The sequence below is a fragment of the Akebia trifoliata genome, chromosome 11 (genome assembly GCF_017979445.1).
Source record: "Akebia trifoliata isolate Shusen 1 chromosome 11, ASM1797944v1, whole genome shotgun sequence".
In the NCBI taxonomy this organism is placed as follows: domain Eukaryota; kingdom Viridiplantae; phylum Streptophyta; class Magnoliopsida; order Ranunculales; family Lardizabalaceae; genus Akebia; species Akebia trifoliata.
This window is the reverse complement of record NC_141385.1, coordinates 49,067,206-49,088,521: the sequence shown is the minus strand read 5'-3', so window position 1 is coordinate 49,088,521 and position 21,316 is coordinate 49,067,206. Positions and strand designations below refer to the sequence as shown.

At 34.3% G+C, this 21,316-nt stretch overlaps 2 protein-coding genes across 6 annotated transcripts in view; one reads left to right on the top strand and one right to left on the bottom strand.

The window, feature by feature from the left end:
• Positions 1 to 1,266: 1,266 nt before the first annotated feature.
• Positions 1,267 to 15,849, top strand: LOC147392352 (putative leucine-rich repeat receptor-like serine/threonine-protein kinase At3g14840). Of its 5 annotated transcripts, none has more exons than XM_086459250.1 (24): positions 1,267 to 1,454; positions 1,570 to 1,744; positions 7,281 to 7,352; positions 7,515 to 7,583; positions 7,666 to 7,737; positions 7,824 to 7,895; positions 8,287 to 8,358; positions 8,450 to 8,521; positions 8,625 to 8,696; positions 8,815 to 8,886; positions 8,968 to 9,039; positions 9,277 to 9,348; positions 9,422 to 9,487; positions 10,198 to 10,263; positions 10,367 to 10,399; positions 10,599 to 10,642; positions 11,532 to 11,911; positions 11,984 to 12,179; positions 12,570 to 12,716; positions 12,978 to 13,096; positions 13,191 to 13,401; positions 13,503 to 13,740; positions 14,759 to 14,909; positions 15,003 to 15,849. In XM_086459250.1, the coding sequence occupies exons 1-24, from the start codon at positions 1,361 to 1,363 to the stop codon at positions 15,351 to 15,353; spliced, it is 2,988 nt and encodes a 995-aa protein (XP_086315376.1). In that variant the 5' UTR covers positions 1,267 to 1,360; the 3' UTR covers positions 15,354 to 15,849. The 5 variants fall into 5 exon arrangements, with proteins under 5 accessions (XP_086315376.1, XP_086315378.1, XP_086315377.1 ...); XM_086459249.1 differs by lacking the exons at positions 1,267 to 1,454; positions 1,570 to 1,744 and adding exons at positions 3,290 to 3,558; positions 3,674 to 3,848; XM_086459252.1 differs by lacking the exons at positions 1,267 to 1,454; positions 1,570 to 1,744; positions 8,815 to 8,886 and adding exons at positions 3,285 to 3,558; positions 3,674 to 3,848.
• Positions 15,850 to 16,090: 241 nt separating this feature from the next.
• LOC147392351 (putative leucine-rich repeat receptor-like serine/threonine-protein kinase At3g14840) overlaps positions 16,091 to 21,316 on the bottom strand; it is a 28,872-nt gene continuing 23,646 nt past the window's right edge. Inside the window, exons 24-32 of the mRNA XM_086459176.1 lie at positions 21,076 to 21,226; positions 20,572 to 20,958; positions 19,972 to 19,975; positions 19,721 to 19,858; positions 19,010 to 19,128; positions 18,245 to 18,455; positions 17,902 to 18,139; positions 16,763 to 16,913; positions 16,091 to 16,645 (exon numbers count right to left, since the gene is read on the bottom strand). Coding sequence (XP_086315302.1) covers positions 16,256 to 16,645; positions 16,763 to 16,913; positions 17,902 to 18,139; positions 18,245 to 18,455; positions 19,010 to 19,128; positions 19,721 to 19,858; positions 19,972 to 19,975; positions 20,572 to 20,958; positions 21,076 to 21,226 — 1,789 coding nt within the window. The 3' untranslated portion in view covers positions 16,091 to 16,255. The remainder of the gene's footprint in view (positions 16,646 to 16,762; positions 16,914 to 17,901; positions 18,140 to 18,244; positions 18,456 to 19,009; positions 19,129 to 19,720; positions 19,859 to 19,971; positions 19,976 to 20,571; positions 20,959 to 21,075; positions 21,227 to 21,316) is intronic.

Genomic DNA, 21,316 nt, shown 5'->3' with positions numbered 1-21,316 from the left:
AATTTTTTTAAAGGTATTTTTTATACAAAATCAAATTTTCACAGTGTATTTATTACACTTTCATGTGCCCCTTACGACATGGGTTAACAATATCCATAATAATAATAATAATCATTATCAGACACAAGGCAATCCCAATTTCATAGAATTCCATATTCACCACTTGGAGGACGTTGCGTTTATTGAAAACTTCTCTAACATCTTCAATTAATTAATCTGGATTACGTGAAATTTACTTTTTTTCTCAAAAAATGTTCCCTTATTTTAAAATTGAGTCGTGATAATTGCCGACGGTTTTGGAAAATCAAAAAATGTTCCCTTTTTTTTCAATGACAAGAGAAAAATGTGCCTTTACCACGTTAGCCGCTTACGCAATTGACTCTTCAATTATTACTTATTCTCAACCATCCACTTATTTTATTTATTTTTAATTGAAGTGTAATTAAACCATTAAGGATCCGCCACTTCTTCTTGTTTCTACTCGGAGAATTATCCTCCACAATATGTAATAATGAAAAGTTGGTGTGATAGTGAGAATTCCTTACTTGAATGAGTCCAAATTTGAAGATGCCAGTCTTCTTCAAACTTTTAAAGAAAATCCCATTTCCCAAGTGTATTTATTGCAACGTGAAAATTGGAATCTGAGGGTATTTTGTTAAAAAATAAATTTTTTTAAAGGTATTTTTTATACAAAATCAAATTTTTACAGTATATTTATTACACTTTAATTAATGTGCCCCTTACGACAAGGGTTAACAAGATCATAATAATAATAATCATTATCAGACACAAGGCAATCCCAATTTCATAGAATTCCATATTCACCACTTGGAGGACGTTGCGTTTATTGAAGACTTTTTAAACATCTTGCAATTAATTAATCCGGATTACATGAAATTTAATTTTTTTATGCACAATTTTTTTCCCAAAAAATGTTCCCTTATTTTAAAATTGAGTCGTGATAATTGCCAACGGTTTTGGAACGCGGATGATGTGACAAGGGCAAAGAGTCCTACATTTTTTTTCGATGACAAGAAAAAAATGTGCCTTTACCACGTTAGCCGCCTACGCAATTGACTCTTCAATTATTACTTATTCTCAACCATACACTTATTTTATTTATTTTTAATTGGAGTGTAATTAAACCATTAAGGGTCCGCCACTACTTGTTTCTACTCCTTCTCTATTAAATCTTTCTACAGAGTATAAACTACAAACCCATTTAGTACCCCCCCACCATCTAAGCTCACCATTACAATACAACGTCAGGATTGTATCATCATCATCATCATCAAAAGTCTGTCCATTTGATGGAAGATCTCGAAATCTAACGATTTAAAAGCAAAGGCAGGAATTAACGATGTTAGTTGACCGGTTTTTCTCTATTTGGGTTATTGGGTTCGGTTACTTCGTATCACTTTTAGTCGTAACTGCTCTTCTTCCAGATTATGAAGGTAAGACAAGTTTTTTCTTGCTTAAAATTAAATCTCCCCACTTAGTGACTGAAATACCCTTTTGGGTCTCTCGAAATCAGGGGTGTTATAGTCTTTTCAATTTTTCTTGTTACAGTGGAGGCTTTAAGAGAAGTGGCTAATAGATTGAGGAAGACGGATTGGAACTTCAGTGCGGACCCATGCAGCGGAGAGTCGGGTTGGATGACGTTAAATCCGAACCCTGGATCCGAAAATGCCGTCAAATGCAATTGTTCTTTCCTTAACGGCACCGTTTGCCACGTTGTCAGCATGTAAGTCACACATAACTGAGTGTTGAATTTTTTTTATTTTTTATTTTTTAATAGAGTCGTGGAGGTGGAGCAACATTGTCGGGGACATACGGGGGAATAACTTATTAAAAAATTAAAAAGAAAAAAAAATAGAGAAAAAGAGAATCTCTCTCTCTCTTGCCCATAAAAAAAATAAAAAAATAAAAAAAAGAGGAAACTTTCGTATCGTTATCACCTTGTGACATTCAAAAGCATGATCCCATGAAATGGGGTTGTGGAGGATAAAATTATATGAAGTAAAAAAAAAAATATATATATTATTTTTCATCGTTGAATTTTATTTTTGAACGTGGGTGTTTAGTAGCCCTCCATTTTATACACTATGGATCAAACTCTAAAAATATTTTTTTTTAATTTTTTAATTTTTTTTTGAATATGAATATTTTCATTAAATCTAGATGTCTGTGTTGTTGGATTATCAATGTGATGATCAATGTGGACCCAATGATCAAGGGTGGATTCAGAGTAGGGGCACTTTCCCCCACTAGACTTTTCAAATTCTACAGATTAATGTGGTATTACGACAAATTTTAGTAGCAGATAAATAAATTTACCACTATTGCCCCCACAACTATTCTTTTCACTCTTAATTGTCCCCATAATTTTTTTTTTCTGCTCTTGATTGCCCCCAAATGAGCAAAATATTGGCTTCGTCCCTACCAACAATCTTTTTTAAGATTTGAAATTTAAAAAAATAAATGTGAGTAGAGAACAAGCAAGAGAGAGAATTTTTTATTTATTCTTAATAAGTTATGTACTTCCACGTCAATGTGCATCAAGTCCATCATATTATCAACACTCAACAATTTAACCACCCATCTTAGCCATTTGTTGGACACTATACATGATTAATATCTTGTGGTTGAAAAAAAATGGTTGAGGCCTCCATTAAATGTTGCCAAGCCCATTAAATTAATTTACGATGCTAAAAGTTTTGTCCTATGTGGGCTAGAAGTTTCAGATTGAATTGATTTTTGGTGAGGGTGATCTCTATGACGAGGAGATCATCCTCACCAAATTCAGCTAATTCTAAAATTTCTAACCCCATATTTATGAGTTGAAGAATCGTGGACTGTCCATTTTTTGTAAACCACTTTTGACAAGGTTAAAAGTTTCGGATTGAGCTGAATTTATAGAGATCATCCTCACCAAAATTGTTCAATCCAAAACTTTTAATCTCGTCAAAAGTGGTTTACAAAAAATGGACTGTCAACGATTTAGAGTAAAGTCGAAATTTTAAAATTATAAAATATCTTAAAAGAGATTTAGGGCAGAGTCGAAATTATAAAATATTTTTAAAGGGTTTCTCTCCACTTTTGGAAAGAAATAAAACTCACATTTTTTTTCGATGACAAGAAAAAAATGTGCCTTTACCACGTTAGCCGCCTACGCAATTGACTCTTCAATTATTACTTATTCTCAACCATACACTTATTTTATTTATTTTTAATTGGAGTGTAATTAAACCATTAAGGGTCCGCCACTACTTGTTTCTACTCCTTCTCTATTAAATCTTTCTACAGAGTATAAACTACAAACCCATTTAGTACCCCCCACCATCTAAGCTCACCATTACAATACAACGTTCAGGATTGCATCATCATCATCATCATCAAAAGTCTGTCCATTTGATGGAAGATCTCGAAATCTAACGATTTAAAAGAAAAGGCAGGAATTAACGATGTTAGTTGACCGGTTTTTCTCTATTTGGGTCATTGGGTTCGGTTACTTCGTATCACTTGCAGTCGTAACTGCTCTTCTTCCAGATTTTGAAGGTAAGACAAGTTTTTTCTTGCTTAAAATTAAATCTCCCCACTTAGTGACTGAAATACCCTTTTGAGTCTCTCGAAATCAGGGGTGTTATAGTCTTTTCAATTTTTCTTGTTACAGTGGAGGCTTTAAGAGAAGTGGCTAATAGATTGAGGAAGACGGATTGGAACTTCAGTGCGGACCCATGCAGCGGAGAGTCGGGTTGGATGACGTTAAATCCGAACCCGGGATCCGAAAACGCCGTCAAATGCAACTGTTCTTTCCTTAACGGCACCGTTTGCCACGTTGTCAGCATGTAAGTCACACCTAACTAAGTGTTGAATTTTTTTTATAGAGTCGTGGAGGTGGAGCAACATTGTCGGGGACATACGGGGGAATAACTTATTAAAAATTTAAAAAAAAATAATATATATATATATATATATATATATATATATATATATATATATATATATATATATATATACATATATAGGGGCGTTCAATGGCCAACTTTTTAGCAAACTTTTTGGCAAAACATTTTTCAAAACATGGGTTAGAGGTTTTGGAATGGGCTGATTTTTGGTGAGGATGATCTCTAAGAGATCATCCTCACCAAAAATCAGCCCATTCCAAAACTTCTAACCCCATCAAAAACAGTTTACAAAAAATGGACGGTCCACGATTTTTCAACTGGTAAACATGGGTTAGAAGTTTGGGAATGGGCTGATTTTTGTGAGGATGATCTACTCACCGTAGAGATCATCCTCACCAAAAATCAGCCCATTCCAAAATCTCTAACCCATGTTTTAAAAAATGTTTTGCCAAAAAGTTTGCTAAAAAGTTTGCCCTTGAATACTACCCATATATATATATATATAGGGAAATGTTCAGCACCCTAAGTTTTACCACACACTTTAACAAACGTTTTTTGTCCTACATGGGTTAGAAGTTTTGGAATGAGCTGATTTTTGGTGAGGATGATCTCTATGATTAGAAGATCATCCTCCCCAAAAATCAGCTCATTCCGAAATGTTTAGCCCCATGTTTACACGTTGAAAAATCGTGGACCGTCCATTTTTGTAAATCAATTTTGATGGGGTTAGAAGTTTTGGAATGAGCTGATTTTTGGTGAGGATGATCTCCTCACCATAGAGATCATCCTCACTAAAAATCAGCTCATTCCAAAACTTCTAACCCATGTAAGACAAAACGTGTTTGTTAAAGTGTGTGGTAAAACTAAGGGTGGCGAACGGGACCCATATATATATATATATATATAGGGAAATGTTCACCAACAAACATTTTGGCAAAACATTTTTCAAAACATGGGTTAGAGGTTTGGAATGGGCTGATTTTTGGTGATGATGATCTCCTCACCGTAGAGATCATCCTCACCAAAAATCAGCCCATTCCAAAATCTCTAACTCATGTTTTGCCAAAAATTTTGTCAAAATGTTAGCCATTGAACGCCCTCCCCTTATATATATATATATGGGTGGCGTTCAAGGGCCAACTTTTTGGCAAAACACGAGTTAGAAGTTTTGGAACGGACTGATTTTTTGTGAGGATGATCTCTACGGTGAGGAGATCATCCTCACCAAAAATCAGCTCATTCCAAAACTTCTAATCCCATAAAAAATAGTTTACAAAAATGGATGGTCTACGATTTTTCAACTTGTAAACATGGGTTAGAAGTTTTGAAATGGGCTGATTTTTGATGTGGATGATCTCCTCACCGTAGAGATCATCCAAACCAAAAATCAGCCCATTCCAAAACCTCTAACCCATCTTTTGAAAAATGTTTTGCCAAAAAGTTGGCCCTTGAACGTGACCCTATATATATATATATATATATATATAGAGAGAGAGAGAGAGAGAGAGAGAGAGAGAGAGAGAGAGAGAGAGAGAGAGATATCTCTCTCTCTCTCTTGCCCATAAAAAAAAAAAAAGAGGAAACTTTCAGATCGTTATCACCTTGTGACATTCAAAATCAGGATCCCATGAAATGGGGTTGTGGAAGATAAAATTATATGAAGTTTAAAAAAAAAAAAAATTATTTTTCATCGTTGAATTTTATTTTTAAATGTGGGTGTTTGGTAGCCCTCCATTTTATACACTATGGATCAAGCTCTAAAAATATATTTTTTTAATTTTTAATTTTTAATTTTTTTGAATATGAATATTTTCATTAAATCTAGATGTCTGTTGTTGGATTATCAATGTGATGATCAATGTGGACCCAACAATCAAGGGTGGATTTAGAGTAGGGGTACTTTCCCCCACTAGAGTTTTCAAATTCTACATATTAATGTAGTATTACGACAAATTTTAGTAGGAGATACATAAATTTATCAATATTGCCCCCACAAATTTTTTTCCACTCTTAATTGCCCCCCACAACTATTCTTTTCACTCTTAATTGTCCCCACAATTTTTTTTTCTACTCTTGGTTGCCCCCAAATGAGCAAAATATTGCTTCGTCCCTACTAACAATCTTTTTTAAGATTTGAAATTTAAAAAAATAAATGTGAGTAGAGAACAAGCAAGAGAGAGAAGTTTTTATTTATTCTTAATAAGTTATGTACTTCCACGTCAATGTGCATCAAATCCATCGTATTATCAGCACTCAACAATTTAACCACCCATCTTAGCCATTTGTTGGACACTATACATGATTAATATCTTGTGGTTGAAAAAAAATGGTTGAGGCCTCCATTAAATGTTGCCAAGCCCATTAAATTAATTTATGATACTAAAAGTTTTGTCCTATGTGGGCTAGAAGTTTTGGATTGAACTGATTTTTGGTGAGGGTGATCTCTATGATGAGGAGATCATCCTCACCAAATTCAACTAATTCTAAAATTTCTAACCCCATATTTATGAGTTGAAGAGTCGTGAACTATCCATTTTTTGTAAACCACTTTTGACGAGGTTAAAAGTTTCGGATTGAGCTGAATTTATAGAGATCATCCTCACCAAAATTGTTCAATCCAAAACTTTTAATCTCGTCAAAAGTGATTTACAAAAAATGGACAGTCCACGATTTAGAGTAAAGTCGAAATTTTAAAATTATAAAATATCTTAAAAGAGATTTAGGGCAGAGTCGAAATTATAAAATATTTTTAAAGGGTTTCTCTCCTCTTCTCTCCACTTTTGGAAAGAAAGAAAATTTACCTTTTTTTCTCTCCAATTCTTTTCTCTTCTCTCCCCACTTAACAATCCAAACAAGAGAAATAGAGAAAAACCCATTTGTTTTCTCTTTTCTCCATTTCTCTCAATTCAAACACAACGCAAGGGAAAGACCACAAGAACCCATTTTCCTTCATTCTCTCTCTCAACTCTCGAGTCTCCTCTCATCTCTTTTCATTATTCCTATTTCTCTTTTGGCACATCTCATTTTTTTTTAAACCTCAAATTGGACTTAAACATCATCTAAGTGAGTTCATGAAGGGTTAGATCCATAGCTCGGTTGGTTTGACAGATTGCGAAACAACTTTGAAGTAGTGGGTCCCACAGTAAACGGCCGTAGACAGAAATATTTTCAAAACTTGGCGTAATATGTTTGCTTAGTTATTATTTAATAAGGGAATATTTTCGACAAACTCCATGATAGGATCAATGCTAACACAAAGAGGATTTGCCATGAGGTTCAATGAATTTGGGCCGAACTGAGCCTAAACCAGCCCATATGTACGGTCCAGTTACATTGTTAAAAATTTATAATACTATTTCTTTTGGGGTGCAGAGTATTGAGGGCTCAGAGTCTAGCAGGGGTCCTCCCACCAGAGCTCATCAAGCTTCGATACCTCCAGAAAATGTATGTGCTCTTCCATGCGCCTCTGGCTCAATTTAGACTTTGCCCGCATAGTTTCTTAACTTACGCATTTATTCCAATTTTCAAAAAAAAAAAAAAAGTTTTTTCTTTAAAAAAAAAACTAACTGTAACTGTAACTGTTTCTGTTTTTAATGTTCTTCACAGTGATCTCACCCGCAACTACCTTAACGGAACAATTCCTCCAGAATGGGGTTCAATGCAATTGATGTTCATGTAAGCTCACTCATCCCCATGGCTTACTTTAGCCAATCAATGCTTTTGTTTTCTACAATTAACAGAGAGGTATCACTTGCAGCACCCTTTTGGGAAACCGATTATCGGGTCCAATTCCGAAAGAAATCGGAAACATCAAAACTCTCAGAACTCTGTGAGTTCTGATTCTCCCTTTTTTTTCTCAATTTTCTGTAATGAAAATCTTTAAGAGCTCCATCTAAGTGGAATTTTAATTTCCAGGTCCTTGATGTACAACCAACTCTCTGGAGTTCTACCATCAGAGCTTGGAAATCTGGTTGACATAGAGGAAATGTAAGATCTTTCAGCCATTTTATGTCATTTATGGGATTTTTTTTTAATATGGGTATTTGTATAATTGGTGTATCTTCGAATAATTTTAGCATGTTACTACTGATTAATCGTTTGGTTTAATAATTTTTTGTTACGGTAGACGTATGAATCCAACAATTTTATATTTTTTATGGGATTATTTGAATATGGGTATTTGTCTAATTGTTATCTTCTCGAATAATTTCAGGATGTTACCACTTTGTTATGGTAGACGTATAAATCCCACAATTTTATATCGTTTATGGGATTTTTTGAATATGGGCATTTGTATAACTATCATAATTTCTAATTATTTTAGCATGTTATATACCACTGATTGATTGTTTGGTTCAACGGTGTTTTGTTATGATAGATATATTAACTCCAACAATTTTACGGGGGAGTTGCCAAAGACACTTGCCAACCTGACCAACTTGAAGTATTTGTAAGTTTTTTTTTTTTCACATCCTTGTGCTTTTTGTATCAAAAGTTCTTCAAGTATTTGAGTTCGACACCATCTATATTCTTTTGTGCAGTTGGATGAGTGATAACCATTTTACTGGAAAGATACCCGATTTTATACAGAATTGGACAAAGCTTGAACATTTGTAAGAGTTTCAATCCATATGAATTTTTGAGTGCCTCCTAATGTTAGAAAATCCATATTCCAATAACTTTTCAATCATCTTGTTGGAATTTCTTTGTTGGCAGAGCATTACATGCAAGCGGGTTGGAAGGTCCCATTCCTTCTGGCATTTCTCTTTTGACCAAATTATATAGGCTGTGAGTAATCCTTCCTTATATCATGTTCTCTTAATTGTTTTGTATGAATGTTTTTTGGTGATTTTTGACTAAGCAATTCATCGTAGTAGTTAATGCTTTGTTGAATTTCTTTATATAGGAGGATTAGTGACATAAATGGCACAAGAAATGTCTTTCCACCTCTAAGAAACTTGTTAAACATGACCAGCCTGTGAGTTGAATGCTTATATAGAGTACTACCAAACTTTTCTGTCTGGAGGTTTAAAATGACATAAATTTGATTGTGTTGCAGTATATTGAGGAATTGTAATATTACTGGAGAGATACCGATATATCTTGGGGATATGAAGAATCTAGAAACTTTGTAAGAATGGACTTCCTTTATCTTCAGATAAGATTTTAAGAATTATGTGTTGAGAATTTTCAAAATAAAAGTGTTTATTAAATTTCAAGATAATTTCCTTTTGTAGCATTTCAGTGTGTTTTTTTCTTAAGTATTAAATATTGATAAACAACATTTTAGAAGTAACATTGTTGTTGAACATGTTCTTTTGGCTGCAAACTTTTCATTAAATGTTTTTTGATGATATGTTTTTCACAGAGATCTCAGCTTTAACAAGCTAGCAGGACAAATTCCAAGTAGCTTTTATAGTTTGTCAAAGATAGATTTCATGTAAGTGATCTGATTAGTATGCTAGTATGTAACAAAAAGTTGGCAATCAAACAGAACTAATGAGATGGCTTAGGTACCTGACTGGCAATTTGCTGACTGGACCTGTTCCTGATTGGATGTTGAAGAAAGGAGAAGGAATGTGAGTTCCTCTTCCATAATGCTTAACTTTCATCTTACCCTTGCAGTTTAGTAGTGAAAGCTCAATCTCATTTATTTTAGGCAAACCAACTATATAAATCTCATGTGTAAGGATTGATTTCTGTCCACATTAGTACTGCAAAGGGAAGCTAATATTTATTTCACTCAGTTTTCAACATCTGCACCTCTTAAATTTTATAGTATGGTGTAGATTGTGTGTTTCCTCATGTGATTTTATATTTTGGTTGATTTGGGAGCATTACGTTTGTATTGTGTGTTTAATTGAAAATGCCCAAACCAAATCACTTGTATGATATGTAAATATGCCTTATCATGCTCATTTGTTACACTCCAAGCGGCAACAGACATAGAAGAGAATTGTCAGTTTCATTGAAGGTTGACGGTTTAACTTAAAATCAACCTAAAACCATATATGCTTTTCCTCCACGTCAGCTCAGTGTTGTAGGAAGTCATTTAGGACGGGTCTTTAAGGTTAGGCATGATATCATCCCCTCCACTCTTAGTTTGTCAGTAGCCTAGTTTGCCTCATATTTTGAATGTCTCAACACACAACCTTCTAAGCATACCCCATATAACAACAAAGCATTTTTTAGATTTCTTTGCACATTCAAAAATGAGTTATCATAGCACAAATTTACTGTCTTTAGTCAAGAAGATGCCTTTTTTTCATATTGCAATGTCGGCATACAGTGATCTTTCCTACAACAACTTCTCTGTAGAAAGCTCTGGGTCACCTAGTTGTCAAGATCAGAATGTGTAAGAATACTTCCATTACATTTTGGCTTCTTTCTAGTTTCTAGCTTCATTTGGTTAACTATCTTATTTTAACACAACTTTTTTTCTGCACTATTTTCTTCAGAAACTTGTTTGGAAGTTCACTAGGCAACAACTCGTAAGTTACAAATATCTTTTTGTCTCACTCCCTTTGTTTGTTTTTTTGTTTTTTTTGTTTTGTTGAAATTGCATCATAATTTTTTTAGATGATGATAAATGTTTATGAAAAATTACTTCAATCCAGTTCTTTGTTACACTAAAACATATGTAACTTGATGTGGTAATGCTGACATGATCTTAACCTTTTACTGATCTAGAAATGGAGTTGTTTCGTGCCTGAAGAGTTTCCATTGTCCACGGAGTAAGTGTTCTTTTCTTCAAATAAGAATTTGAGATATTGCCTTCTATTTACTTTTTACTTTTTTTTCCTTTTTGTGCATTCCGATTTGTTTTGGATTTAGTATTTTAATTTTTTTTCAGTCACATAATTAGTGCCTTCCTTAGTCGAATGATCAATCAAATGATGGATATAAGCCAATCCATTCTGAAGTCCAGTGAGTAAATTTAGGATGGATTTTGTACGAAGAAAACATACTAAAAATTTGAAAACGATATAAAAACCTACATGATGGGAATTGAAAGTACCCCTTTATGTTAGGAAATGAAATACATATATATATACTGCAATGAATCTAAATGCTAATGTTAGTTTTATTTACATAAAGAAGTGTCCTATGTACCATTTAAGCAACTTCATACACAATTTATATCACTCTTTTAATAAGAGATAGTATGTAGAATGGTTTTTTGTTCTCTCCTTTTAAAACTGAAATAGCATCTCAAAGTTTTCAAAAGCACATAACTTCCATAAATTGGCTTGCAATAAAAATGGATCCTTCAGGTAGCACTTGTCAAGATCTCTATATTGATATTCATCATTAACTATATTACCATTAAATTTATATTTATTGTTTAAAATTCTTATATTCATTTATTATTTCTTCCCTATGGTGGAATACAAATTATTCATAATTTTGTATTTTATCCTTTCTTATCAACAACCATGTAGCATTTTTTTTTAACTTCTGTTAAGTGATTATTCATTCTTAAAAACATATTAAGCAATGCCATTTCGTGAAAAGAGGTTTCAACTTTATGAAGTAGAAAGTCTAATTTTGCTATCTTTTCTGTTTTGTATATTCTCTTGTTGATATCCACTGAGATTAAATTCATTATTGCTTGGTTGCTAGATTGGTATTCATTCCATATAAATTGTGGTGGGAAGGAAGTTACCATCAACAGAAATACAACATACGACGATGATTTAGACCCAGCCGGTCCTTCAAGGTTTTTCCAAAGTAGAAATAACTGGGCATTTAGCAGCACTGGGAACTTCATGAACAATGACAATAAAGTGGACAACTATGTAGCAACAAATACATCCAACCTCTCTATGAACAACTCTGAATTGTACACGACAGCCCGCCTTTCTCCCCTTTCTCTTACATATTACGGGTTTTGTCTATTAAATGGGAACTACACTGTGAACCTCCACTTTGCGGAGATAATATTTACTAATGACAAAACATATAGAAGCCTTGGAAGACGCATATTTGATGTTTACATTCAGGTAGTTAATGAGATTATAATTATTTTATGACATATAAAGGTCATGAGGTTTAACTAGATTAATTTGTTGCAGGGCAATTTGGTATTGAAGGATTTCAATGTCGAGGATGAAGCAGGTGGTGTTGGTAAGGAAATCATAAAAAAGTTCACCGCAACCGTGACAAGTAGTACTCTAGAGATCCGCTTTTATTGGGCTGGGAAAGGAACAACAGGGATGCCTGTTAGAGCTAACTTTGGTCCGCTTGTGTCAGCTATTTCTGTGGATCCTGGTAAGTTGAATGTTCTATTACGCTGTTCTCCTCGCCTATGTCATATAAAATGAGTACTGGTGTTTAATAACATTTCTTATTATCGACTCCAGTCCTTTCTTGACACTTGTTGATAAATTACCAGAATTTGAGAAATACACGAATTGTACGATTTTTTTTTGTAGACATGCTATTTGGGGTTAATTCAAAGTCGTGGAAGAAATAGTGAGATCGTGAATAAAAATATCTAAATACCTTTAACATCTATCAACAATCTTATCATACCATGCTCTTGGGGCTTTCTTCAGCCCAAAAAGAGTCTTTTGTCTGCTTTTATTTTTTTTCCCTTCAAAGCCTTATCCATGAAATTTGATATGCATTTCTGTTTATTGATTGTGTCTCTGTCATTAGATTTTGAACCTCCTTCAGAAGGTGGAAACAAGACACCTGCAGCTGCTGTGGTTGGAATTGTGGCCTCAGTTTTATGCATTATTTTTGTGATTATTGGTATTCTTTGGTGGAAGGGATGCCCTGGACGAAAGAACACAATTGACCAAGGTGGGAGCTCTCCAAATCAATTACTTAATGGTCCTAGTGAACAAGAACAAAATAAACACTAAAAGTTAAGTAAAAACCACTAAAAGTTAAAAAAGGAAAAATGCAAAAATTGATCCGCCTTCAATAATCTATTGTGACATATCTTACTCTCAGTTCATTGTCTACTTTTCAAATGTCTCTAGTTGCATGACCATGGATCACTGTGTCAAGAATGCAAGAACTTGAGGATGTACCTCTCTTCTAACATATTTCTTTGGACAGATCTGAGAGGTCTAGACCTACAAACTGGTTCCTTCACCTTAAGCCAAATTAAAGCTGCCACAAACAACTTTGATGTTCAATACAAGATTGGAGAAGGTGGTTTTGGTCCAGTTTACAAGGTATTGTATTTAGGAATCAATTTTCTCGAACCCCATCACTGTTTATCTAATTGTATGCATGTAATTGAAACTTTACATTCTTACTCAAATGCAGGGTCATCTATCAGATGGTACTGTAATTGCAGTGAAACAACTTTCTTCCCAATCAAGGCAAGGAAACCGTGAATTTGTGAATGAGGTTGGAATGATTTCTGCTTTACAACATCCTAATCTCGTGAGGCTTTATGGATGTTGTATCGAAGAAAATCAATTGTTGTTAATATATGAATACATGGAAAATAACAGCCTTGCCCGTGCTTTATTTGGTAAGTTTATTGTCATTTGCTTCAGTAATTTGTTTTGGGTAGTTAAATAGTTAACAATGTTCAGCAGTATCTCTAAGTTTTCTTCATTTGGTGATCTAAAGGTCCAGAAGAACACCAATTGAAATTGGATTGGCCGACTAGGTACAAGATATGTGTTGGTATAGCAAAAGGTCTGGCTTATCTACATGAAGAATCACGACTGAAGATTGTTCACAGAGATATCAAGGCTACTAATATACTGCTTGATAAGGATCTTAATCCAAAGATATCTGACTTTGGTTTGGCCAAACTTTATGAACAGGAGGACACCCATATCAGCACACGAATTGCTGGAACTTAGTGAGTCACCATGCTTACATTGCTTCTAATGGGGGTTATAGATTGTTTTTTTCTCTTTTCAGATTCAAGAACTCCAAGTCACCATCATCAAAGCCTTATCTCAGAAACATGGGGTCGGCTGAACGAATCATTTTGCTCCATACAGTTCTGTCTAAAGCCATTTCTTTTGTTAATTCAAATGGCTCTCACTAATGTCCCTTCCATTATCTTTTAAAACCTTTAACTCTCATATTCCTTCGAATGAGGCTTTTATTGGTCCTCGTTTCACAAGACCTAATCATCTCAATCTATCGACCTTTAGTTTATCATTAATTGTCGTGGCTTCTACATTTTCACATATGTTCATTCATTTTTCTTTCTAGTCTTTCCATTTTTACAACTGAATATCTTCATCTCCACCCCTCTCAATCCATGAACACGTCTTTTGTTTTCCCAACAATTTAGCTATATAAGCATAGCCAATCTTACCGCCTTATTACAAAATGGGTGTTTTATGTAGTCAGATAATTTTTTTAGTCAAATATGTAATCTGATACGATTTTGAAATATTTACGTACCTGGATAAATTTTATGGTCTATCAAGGCAAGTTCACTACAATTATTTTTACAAAAATGGTAAATTTACCCAGGTACGTAAATCTTTTAAAACAATATCTGGTTACGTAACTCGAGACCAAAAGTTTTATCCATTTATGTATTTTCACCTTATAATATTTTCTTTTTAATTTGATTGGGTTGTCTTGGTCACAGAGCATTCTAGAAGCACTTTTCCACTTCACCATTCCAATCTCATTATATTAGCACCATCCTTGTCAATCTCTCTACTTTATGAAATTTTGACACATTATGCAAAACTATAATTGATCTTTCAATTGTAGTGAGCAGAATAATTCAATGTTACTAGTTATGTATTATAGATGTTCCCTCTGTAAGCTTACGTAAGAACATAAAGCAGATATATGGCCTGGTCTGAACTCAATTATGCCAAACATAACACGTGATAATTTTGATTTTCCAGTGGATATATGGCACCAGAGTATGCTATGAAGGGTCACCTGACAAACAAAGTAGATGTCTATAGTTTTGGAGTTGTCGCCTTTGAAATTGTTAGTGGAAGGAGCAACACAAGTTACAGAGAAACAGAAGACCGTATTTATCTTCTTGATTGGGTAATTTAGATATCGTATAATCTTACTTTTCTCTTATTTTTGCCTTACATTTAGTGATCTTTATGTGACTTATTGGACTCGATTTCCTGATAGGCATTGGCTCTACAAGAGAAAGGAAGTTTAATGGATTTGGTGGATCCAAGGTTGGGATCCGCATTCAATGAGGAAGAGGTTCGGGAGATGATTAATGTGGCTCTCTTATGCACTAATACATCTTGGACACTTAGGCCTACAATGTCTGCATTAGTGAGGATGCTCGAAGATAGAGCCATTGTTCACAAGTTAGTTTCCAATCCAAGTACCTCCAGTGATGATTTGATCTTGAAGGCTATCAGCAGCCACAATCAACAAAGCCAAGATCAAAACATTAGTAATAGTGAGATGAGGAGAATTTTAATAGATGGGCCAGGAACTGTGTCTGACACATCGGCCCTGTTAACATAGTCCCACATTGCCTGGGTACTCTTGGGATGTGCAATGTATAAAGTGGGGGGGGCAACCCTCTCCTTGCAAGCCGATATTCAATGATAAGTTAGGCCCATTTGCTCTAAAATGGTATCAGAGTGGGTGTACCTTAGGGATGGATCAGATTAGTATCTTTAACCCTGCGTGGAGGGGAAGAGCTGAGTTTTTCCAGCCCTGGTGCTGAGGGGGAGTGTTAACATAGTCCACATTGCCTAACTTGATCTTCGAATGATTCTGATACATGTTAGCATCCTTGTATAATAATATCTACAAAAAATTTTGCAATGGATTTTGGTATTTTTGAACTCTACAAATAGTTCATCTAATGACACTTTTATGCTAAATCATATTTGAGTATTTTTACACGTATTCTATCTGGCATTTTGGATAGAAAAATACATCTAAATGTTCAACATTATGAGTATATCATTCTCAATTGTCATTCACCATAAATAAATAAAAAAATCATCAAAATGGATTACGATCGCTGCTGAAAAACTTTGGTATGTGAAGAAGATGAGAAGTGGAGACGCTCCTTACCCTTAATACCATTCCTTTTAATTGAGTAGAACCCTAAAGTAAAAGTTAAAAAAATGCTGGGAAAAAAAATAAAACATGTTCCTTACGCTATTTCTGCTCATAAGTACCCCATGATTAGAAAGCCACAATCGCTCTTGTTTTAGAATAAGTGTGAACTCCATGGGGAGAGATCAAAATGTTCAAACCTGCAAGCACGCCATGTTTCTTTTATTCAAATAAAAGCTTTGTTTTCCTAAACATACATTAATGTTGAGCAACAATCATCACAATGAAAAGGATAAAATACACTTCCGTATAAATGTGAACAAAAAAAATGGGCAATCAAACTAGTGTTCACAGCTCTATATTCGGTGATTCCAATAACTGGAATCTGGCTTGAAGGGGTAGAGATCTTTGGCTGACGTGGAAGACCCAGTCCACGGAGCATCTAACATACTCTGGGTCTCACTGTCATTCATGCTTGGACTTTGGATTTGTTTAAAATGGTTTCTGATAGCATCAAATTTCGAATCATCACCAGAGATACTTGGATCAGAAACTATTTCTTCAACAATGGTTCTACCTTCGAGCATACTCACCACCGCAGACATTGTAGGCCTAAGTATCGAAGATGCATTAGTGCATAAGAGAGCCACATTAATCATCCCCAACACCTCTTCCTTGTTGAATTCAGATCCCAACCATGGATCCACCAACTCCATTAAATTTCCTTTCTCCTTTAGAACCATTGCCTTAAAAAAAAGGGTAGTGGTAAATTAGTTGCTTATCGGGATATCAAGTCCAAGCACATAAAGCTCATTAACTATAAGCATAAATTATATTAAACTGGGATTATAGATCTAAATTACCCAATCAAGAAGATAAATGCCGTCTTCTTTCGACTTAGGACTTGTATTGCTCCTCCCACTGACAATTTCCAAGGCAACAATTCCAAAACTGTAGACATCTGCTTTGTCGGTAAGGTAACCTCTCATAGCGTACTCTGGTGCCATATATCCTCTGAAAAAATCAAGATTATTATGCGTCACATTTGGCATGCATGAGTTAGGACCTAGTTATAATAGTTGTATAAAAGTGCTTCAACCAGTCATATTATTGTGTCTGCTTACTCGTATATTTATGGAGGGAAAATCCATACCACTTAACCAGATAACATTGAGTTATTTTGGTTCCCTCGATCGAAAGATCAAGTATGATTTTGTTCAATGGGTTGAAGTTCCATAAAGATGGAAAGATTGAGGATGTAGCTGACAGAATTAGAGTTGAAGGCTAATGTGTAGATGAGATTTAGGAATGATATATGATAGACACCTCCCTATCAAATTAAAAGAAAATTTTTATAAGACAACAAGAAAGGCCAACTACGTTTTTGGAGCCAAATTTGGGTACTCAAGGAACACACTCATAGATTTAGCATAATAGAGACGAAGATGTTCAAAAGATGAGTGGAAAAAAGGAAAAAAAAATTAGAAATGAGTGCATTCATGAAAATGTGGGAGTAGCCCCAAAAGGTGACAAACAAAGAGAAAGTTCATTGAGATGATCTGGTTATGTGTAATGAAGACAGATAACAGCCCCAATAAGAAGGATCTTTCAAGTTCATCATCATCATTGAAGCCTTATCCCAAAGATTTGGGTTCGAAAAAACATGCAAGTTGAAGGTTTTATGATAGAAAGAAAAAAAAAAAGAAGATGGACTGTGAGGTAGTCAGTTTGATTTGAAGATACTTCAATTAATAGAAGATACCCCTTTAGATACAATTGAATGCAGGAACATGATTCATTCAACCGACCCCATGAATTCAGGACAGGGCTTTGATGATAACGGGTAGAAGTTCTAGAAAAAATAAAAATCTATAGCTCTTTTTGGGTAGTAAACATAAATTAAGATATATATATATATACTTGAAGAGGCTTTAAGGTAGAGAAGTAAAATAAAGGTTAGAAATCAGAATGAATTAAGAGCAATGTAAGCATGGTGACTCACAGAGTTCCAGCAATTCGAGTGCTGATATGGGTATTCTCCTCTTCATCAAGTTTGGCCAAACCAAAGTCAGATATCTTGGGTTCAAGATTCTTATCAAGCAGTACATTAGTAGCCTTGATGTCTCTGTGAACGATCTTCAGTGTTGATTCTTCATGAAGATAGGCTAGACCTCTTGCTATGCCAACACAAATCTTGTGCCTGGTTGGCCAATCCAATCTCAATTGACATTGTTCTGAACCTTTAGATCATCAAATCAACAAAAATTAAAGATACCAGTCTAAACAATATTACCTATCCTACTACTTGGAACAAATTAGTGAAAAGCAAATGATGTTGCACTTACCAAACAAAGCACGGGCTAGACAGTTATTTTCCATGTATTCGTATATTAGCAACAATTGTTTTCCTTCGATACAACATCCATAAAGCCTTACAAGATTGGGATGTTGAAGAGCAGAAATCATTCCAATCTCATTAACAAATTCACGGTTTCCTTGCTTTGATTTGGAAGAAAGTTGTTTCACTGCAATTATAGTACCATCTGATAGATGACCCTGCATTTGAGTAAGAAAGTAAGGTTTCAATTATATAACCATTGGTAGGTGGCATGTGCAGTCAAACAATTATTACAAAAAAATATATTTTTTTTAAATTAATTTAAATAATTATTTTAAAATTTCAAATAGAAAATGTAACTTCATATTACAGTTTATAATTAAATATATTGAAAGGACTTTTTGTAATTTGATATTTATTGCGAGAGTATTTTTTATTTAAAATATCAATTATGGTGATTTTGAATTTGCATCAAATACTTATCTCATTATAATATTGAAGATTGAAAGGGATGCATTTGTAATTTCAATAAATTAACTAAGATGGTCATGAGAGTCATGTGTCTGCAATTTTATTCATTTTGACCAAAAAGATCGTAATAATTAGTAAGTTCAAATGTAATTTATGGAGGCCTTTTTGGAAGAAAATTTTGGTGTCAACAACCCTTAACTCTGCCTTCTCTCATTATAATAGTAAGAATAACAGGGACAATCATGCATAGATTGGGATAAACAGTGATGGAGTTCAAGATAATGATTCCTACATACAATACCTTGAAAACCTGACCAAAACCCCCTTCTCCAATCTTGTTTTCCACATCGAAATTGTTCGTGGCAGCTTTAATTTGCCTTAGAGTGAAGGAACCAGTTTGTAGGTCTAGACCTCTCAGATCTGTCCAAAGAGATAGGTTAGACGAAAGGTGCATCCTCAAGTTCTTGCATTCTATACTTCATTCTTAACATAATGACACACAGCCATGCTGTCTAAAGACATGTTACTAGAAACATGGATTAAAAGCAGACCATGAATAAGTATAAGGTGAAGTCAATAGATTTTTTAGAACTAGACAAATTCTGGCATATTTCTTTTTGGGTGTTTAACCAAAATGGGGGAGTATTTTTCTGAAATTATCCTCCCAGATACGTTTTCTAAAATATTTATCAAAAAGTGCATATACCCATTTTGGTATTTATTTATTTATTTTTACCAAAAAGGGTATTTTTTATATGGCCACTTTCATTATTTTAATTCTTATACTCTTACCTCTTTTATGGAGAAAATAAATTCATTTTTAAGAAATAAAAAACAAAGGTGTAAAAGTTAATGCAGTAAAAATGATTGTACACAATGGATACCCATTCTGATAACAAAAACCCAAACAAGCATATGCCCTTTTTGGATAAATATTTTAAAAATGTGTCTGCACCAGTAATTTTGAAATCATTCATGTTGTTTTAAGTAAATCATTTGGAAGATTTCCCACCTTCATCAATTGTGCTCTTTCGTCCAAGGCATCCTTTCCACCAAAGAATGCCAATAATCACAAAAATAGCGGATGAAACTGAAGCCACAACAATTCCAACCACAGCACCTGCAGATAGCTTTGAAGGAGGATCGAATTCTGCAAATATTCCCAATTATTAATTCGAAATGCATCCAGAGGACATTACCAAGGTGATACACAAAAAGATGTATAGACCCAGAATGTCAATAAATTGCAGAATTTAAATCTACTTGGCTGATTTAAAGGAACAATTTGAAGCTTAAGCATCAATAAAAAATAATACAACTAGGTTAAATCAACAAAAAAAAATAATAAATCATTTTCATGCCATAGTTCATTTCTTTAGTATGCATTCTCATTCATGGAATTAGATTTGGACATTTCACATTAAATAAACTAAAATATTTCTATTTTCACAAGGCTCGACAAGCAAATTTTACCGTCATTTTTCTTTTGTATATATATCTCAGTGGGTTCATTTTGCAAAAAAATTCAGTAAATGGTAATTTTTGTATGAAATAATATTTCGGGCGAATTCTACTGTTTATCGAAATATGTCATTATTATCTCCCTTTCTATGTAATAATATTGTTGTTTTAGCTTGTCAAGCTCTCTAAGTACCCCATGATTAGAAAGCCACAATCGCTCTTGTTTTAGAATAAGTGTGAACTCCATGGGGAGAGATCAAAATGTAACCTGCAAGCACGCCATGTTTCTTTTATTCAAATAAAAGCTTTGTTTTCCTAAAATCACAATGAAAAGGATAAAATACACTTCCGTATAAATGTGAACAGAAAGAATGGACGATCAAACTAGTGTTCACAGCTCTATATTCGGTGATTCCAATAACTGGAATCTGGCTTGAAGGGGTAGAGATCTTTGGCTGACGTGGAAGACCCAGTCCACGGAGCATCTAACATACTCTGGGTCTCACTGTCATTCATGCTTGGACTTCGGATTTGTTTAAAATGGTTTCTAATAGCATCAAATTTCGAATCATCACCAGAGATACTTGGATCAGAAACTATTTCTTCAACAATGGTTCTACCTTCGAGCATACTCACCACTGCAGACATTGTAGGCCTAAGTATCGAAGATGCATTAGTGCATAAGAGAGCCACATTAATCATCCCCAACACCTCTTCCTTGTTGAATTCAGATCCCAACCATGGATCCACCAACTCCATTAAATTTCCTTTCTCCTTTAGAACCATTGCCTTAAAAAAAAGGGTAGTGGTAAATTAGTTGCTTATCGGGAAATCAAGTCTAAGCACATAAAGCTCATTAACTATAAGCAAAAATTATATTAAACTGGGATTATAGATCTAAATTACCCAATCGAGAAGATAAATGCCGTCTTCTTTCGACTTAGGACTTGTATTGCTCCTCCCACTGACAATTTCCAAGGCAACAATTCCAAAACTGTAGACATCTGCTTTGTCGGTAAGGTAACCTCTCATAGCGTACTCTGGTGCCATATATCCTCTGAAAAAATCAAGATTATTATGCGTCACATTTGGCATGCATGAGTTAGGACCTAGTTATAATAGTTGTATAAGCGTGCTTCAACCAATC

Coding starts and splice junctions, on each gene's coding strand:
- LOC147392352 (XM_086459250.1), top strand. CDS start 1,361: ATGTTAGTTGACCGGTTTTTCTCTATTTGGGTTATTGGGTTCGGTTAC. Junction 8,359..8,449: donor CTGACCAACTTGAAGTATTT/GTAAGTTTTTTT, acceptor TCTTTTGTGCAG/TTGGATGAGTGATAACCATT. Junction 10,643..11,531: donor GAGTTTCCATTGTCCACGGA/GTAAGTGTTCTT, acceptor CTTGGTTGCTAG/ATTGGTATTCATTCCATATA.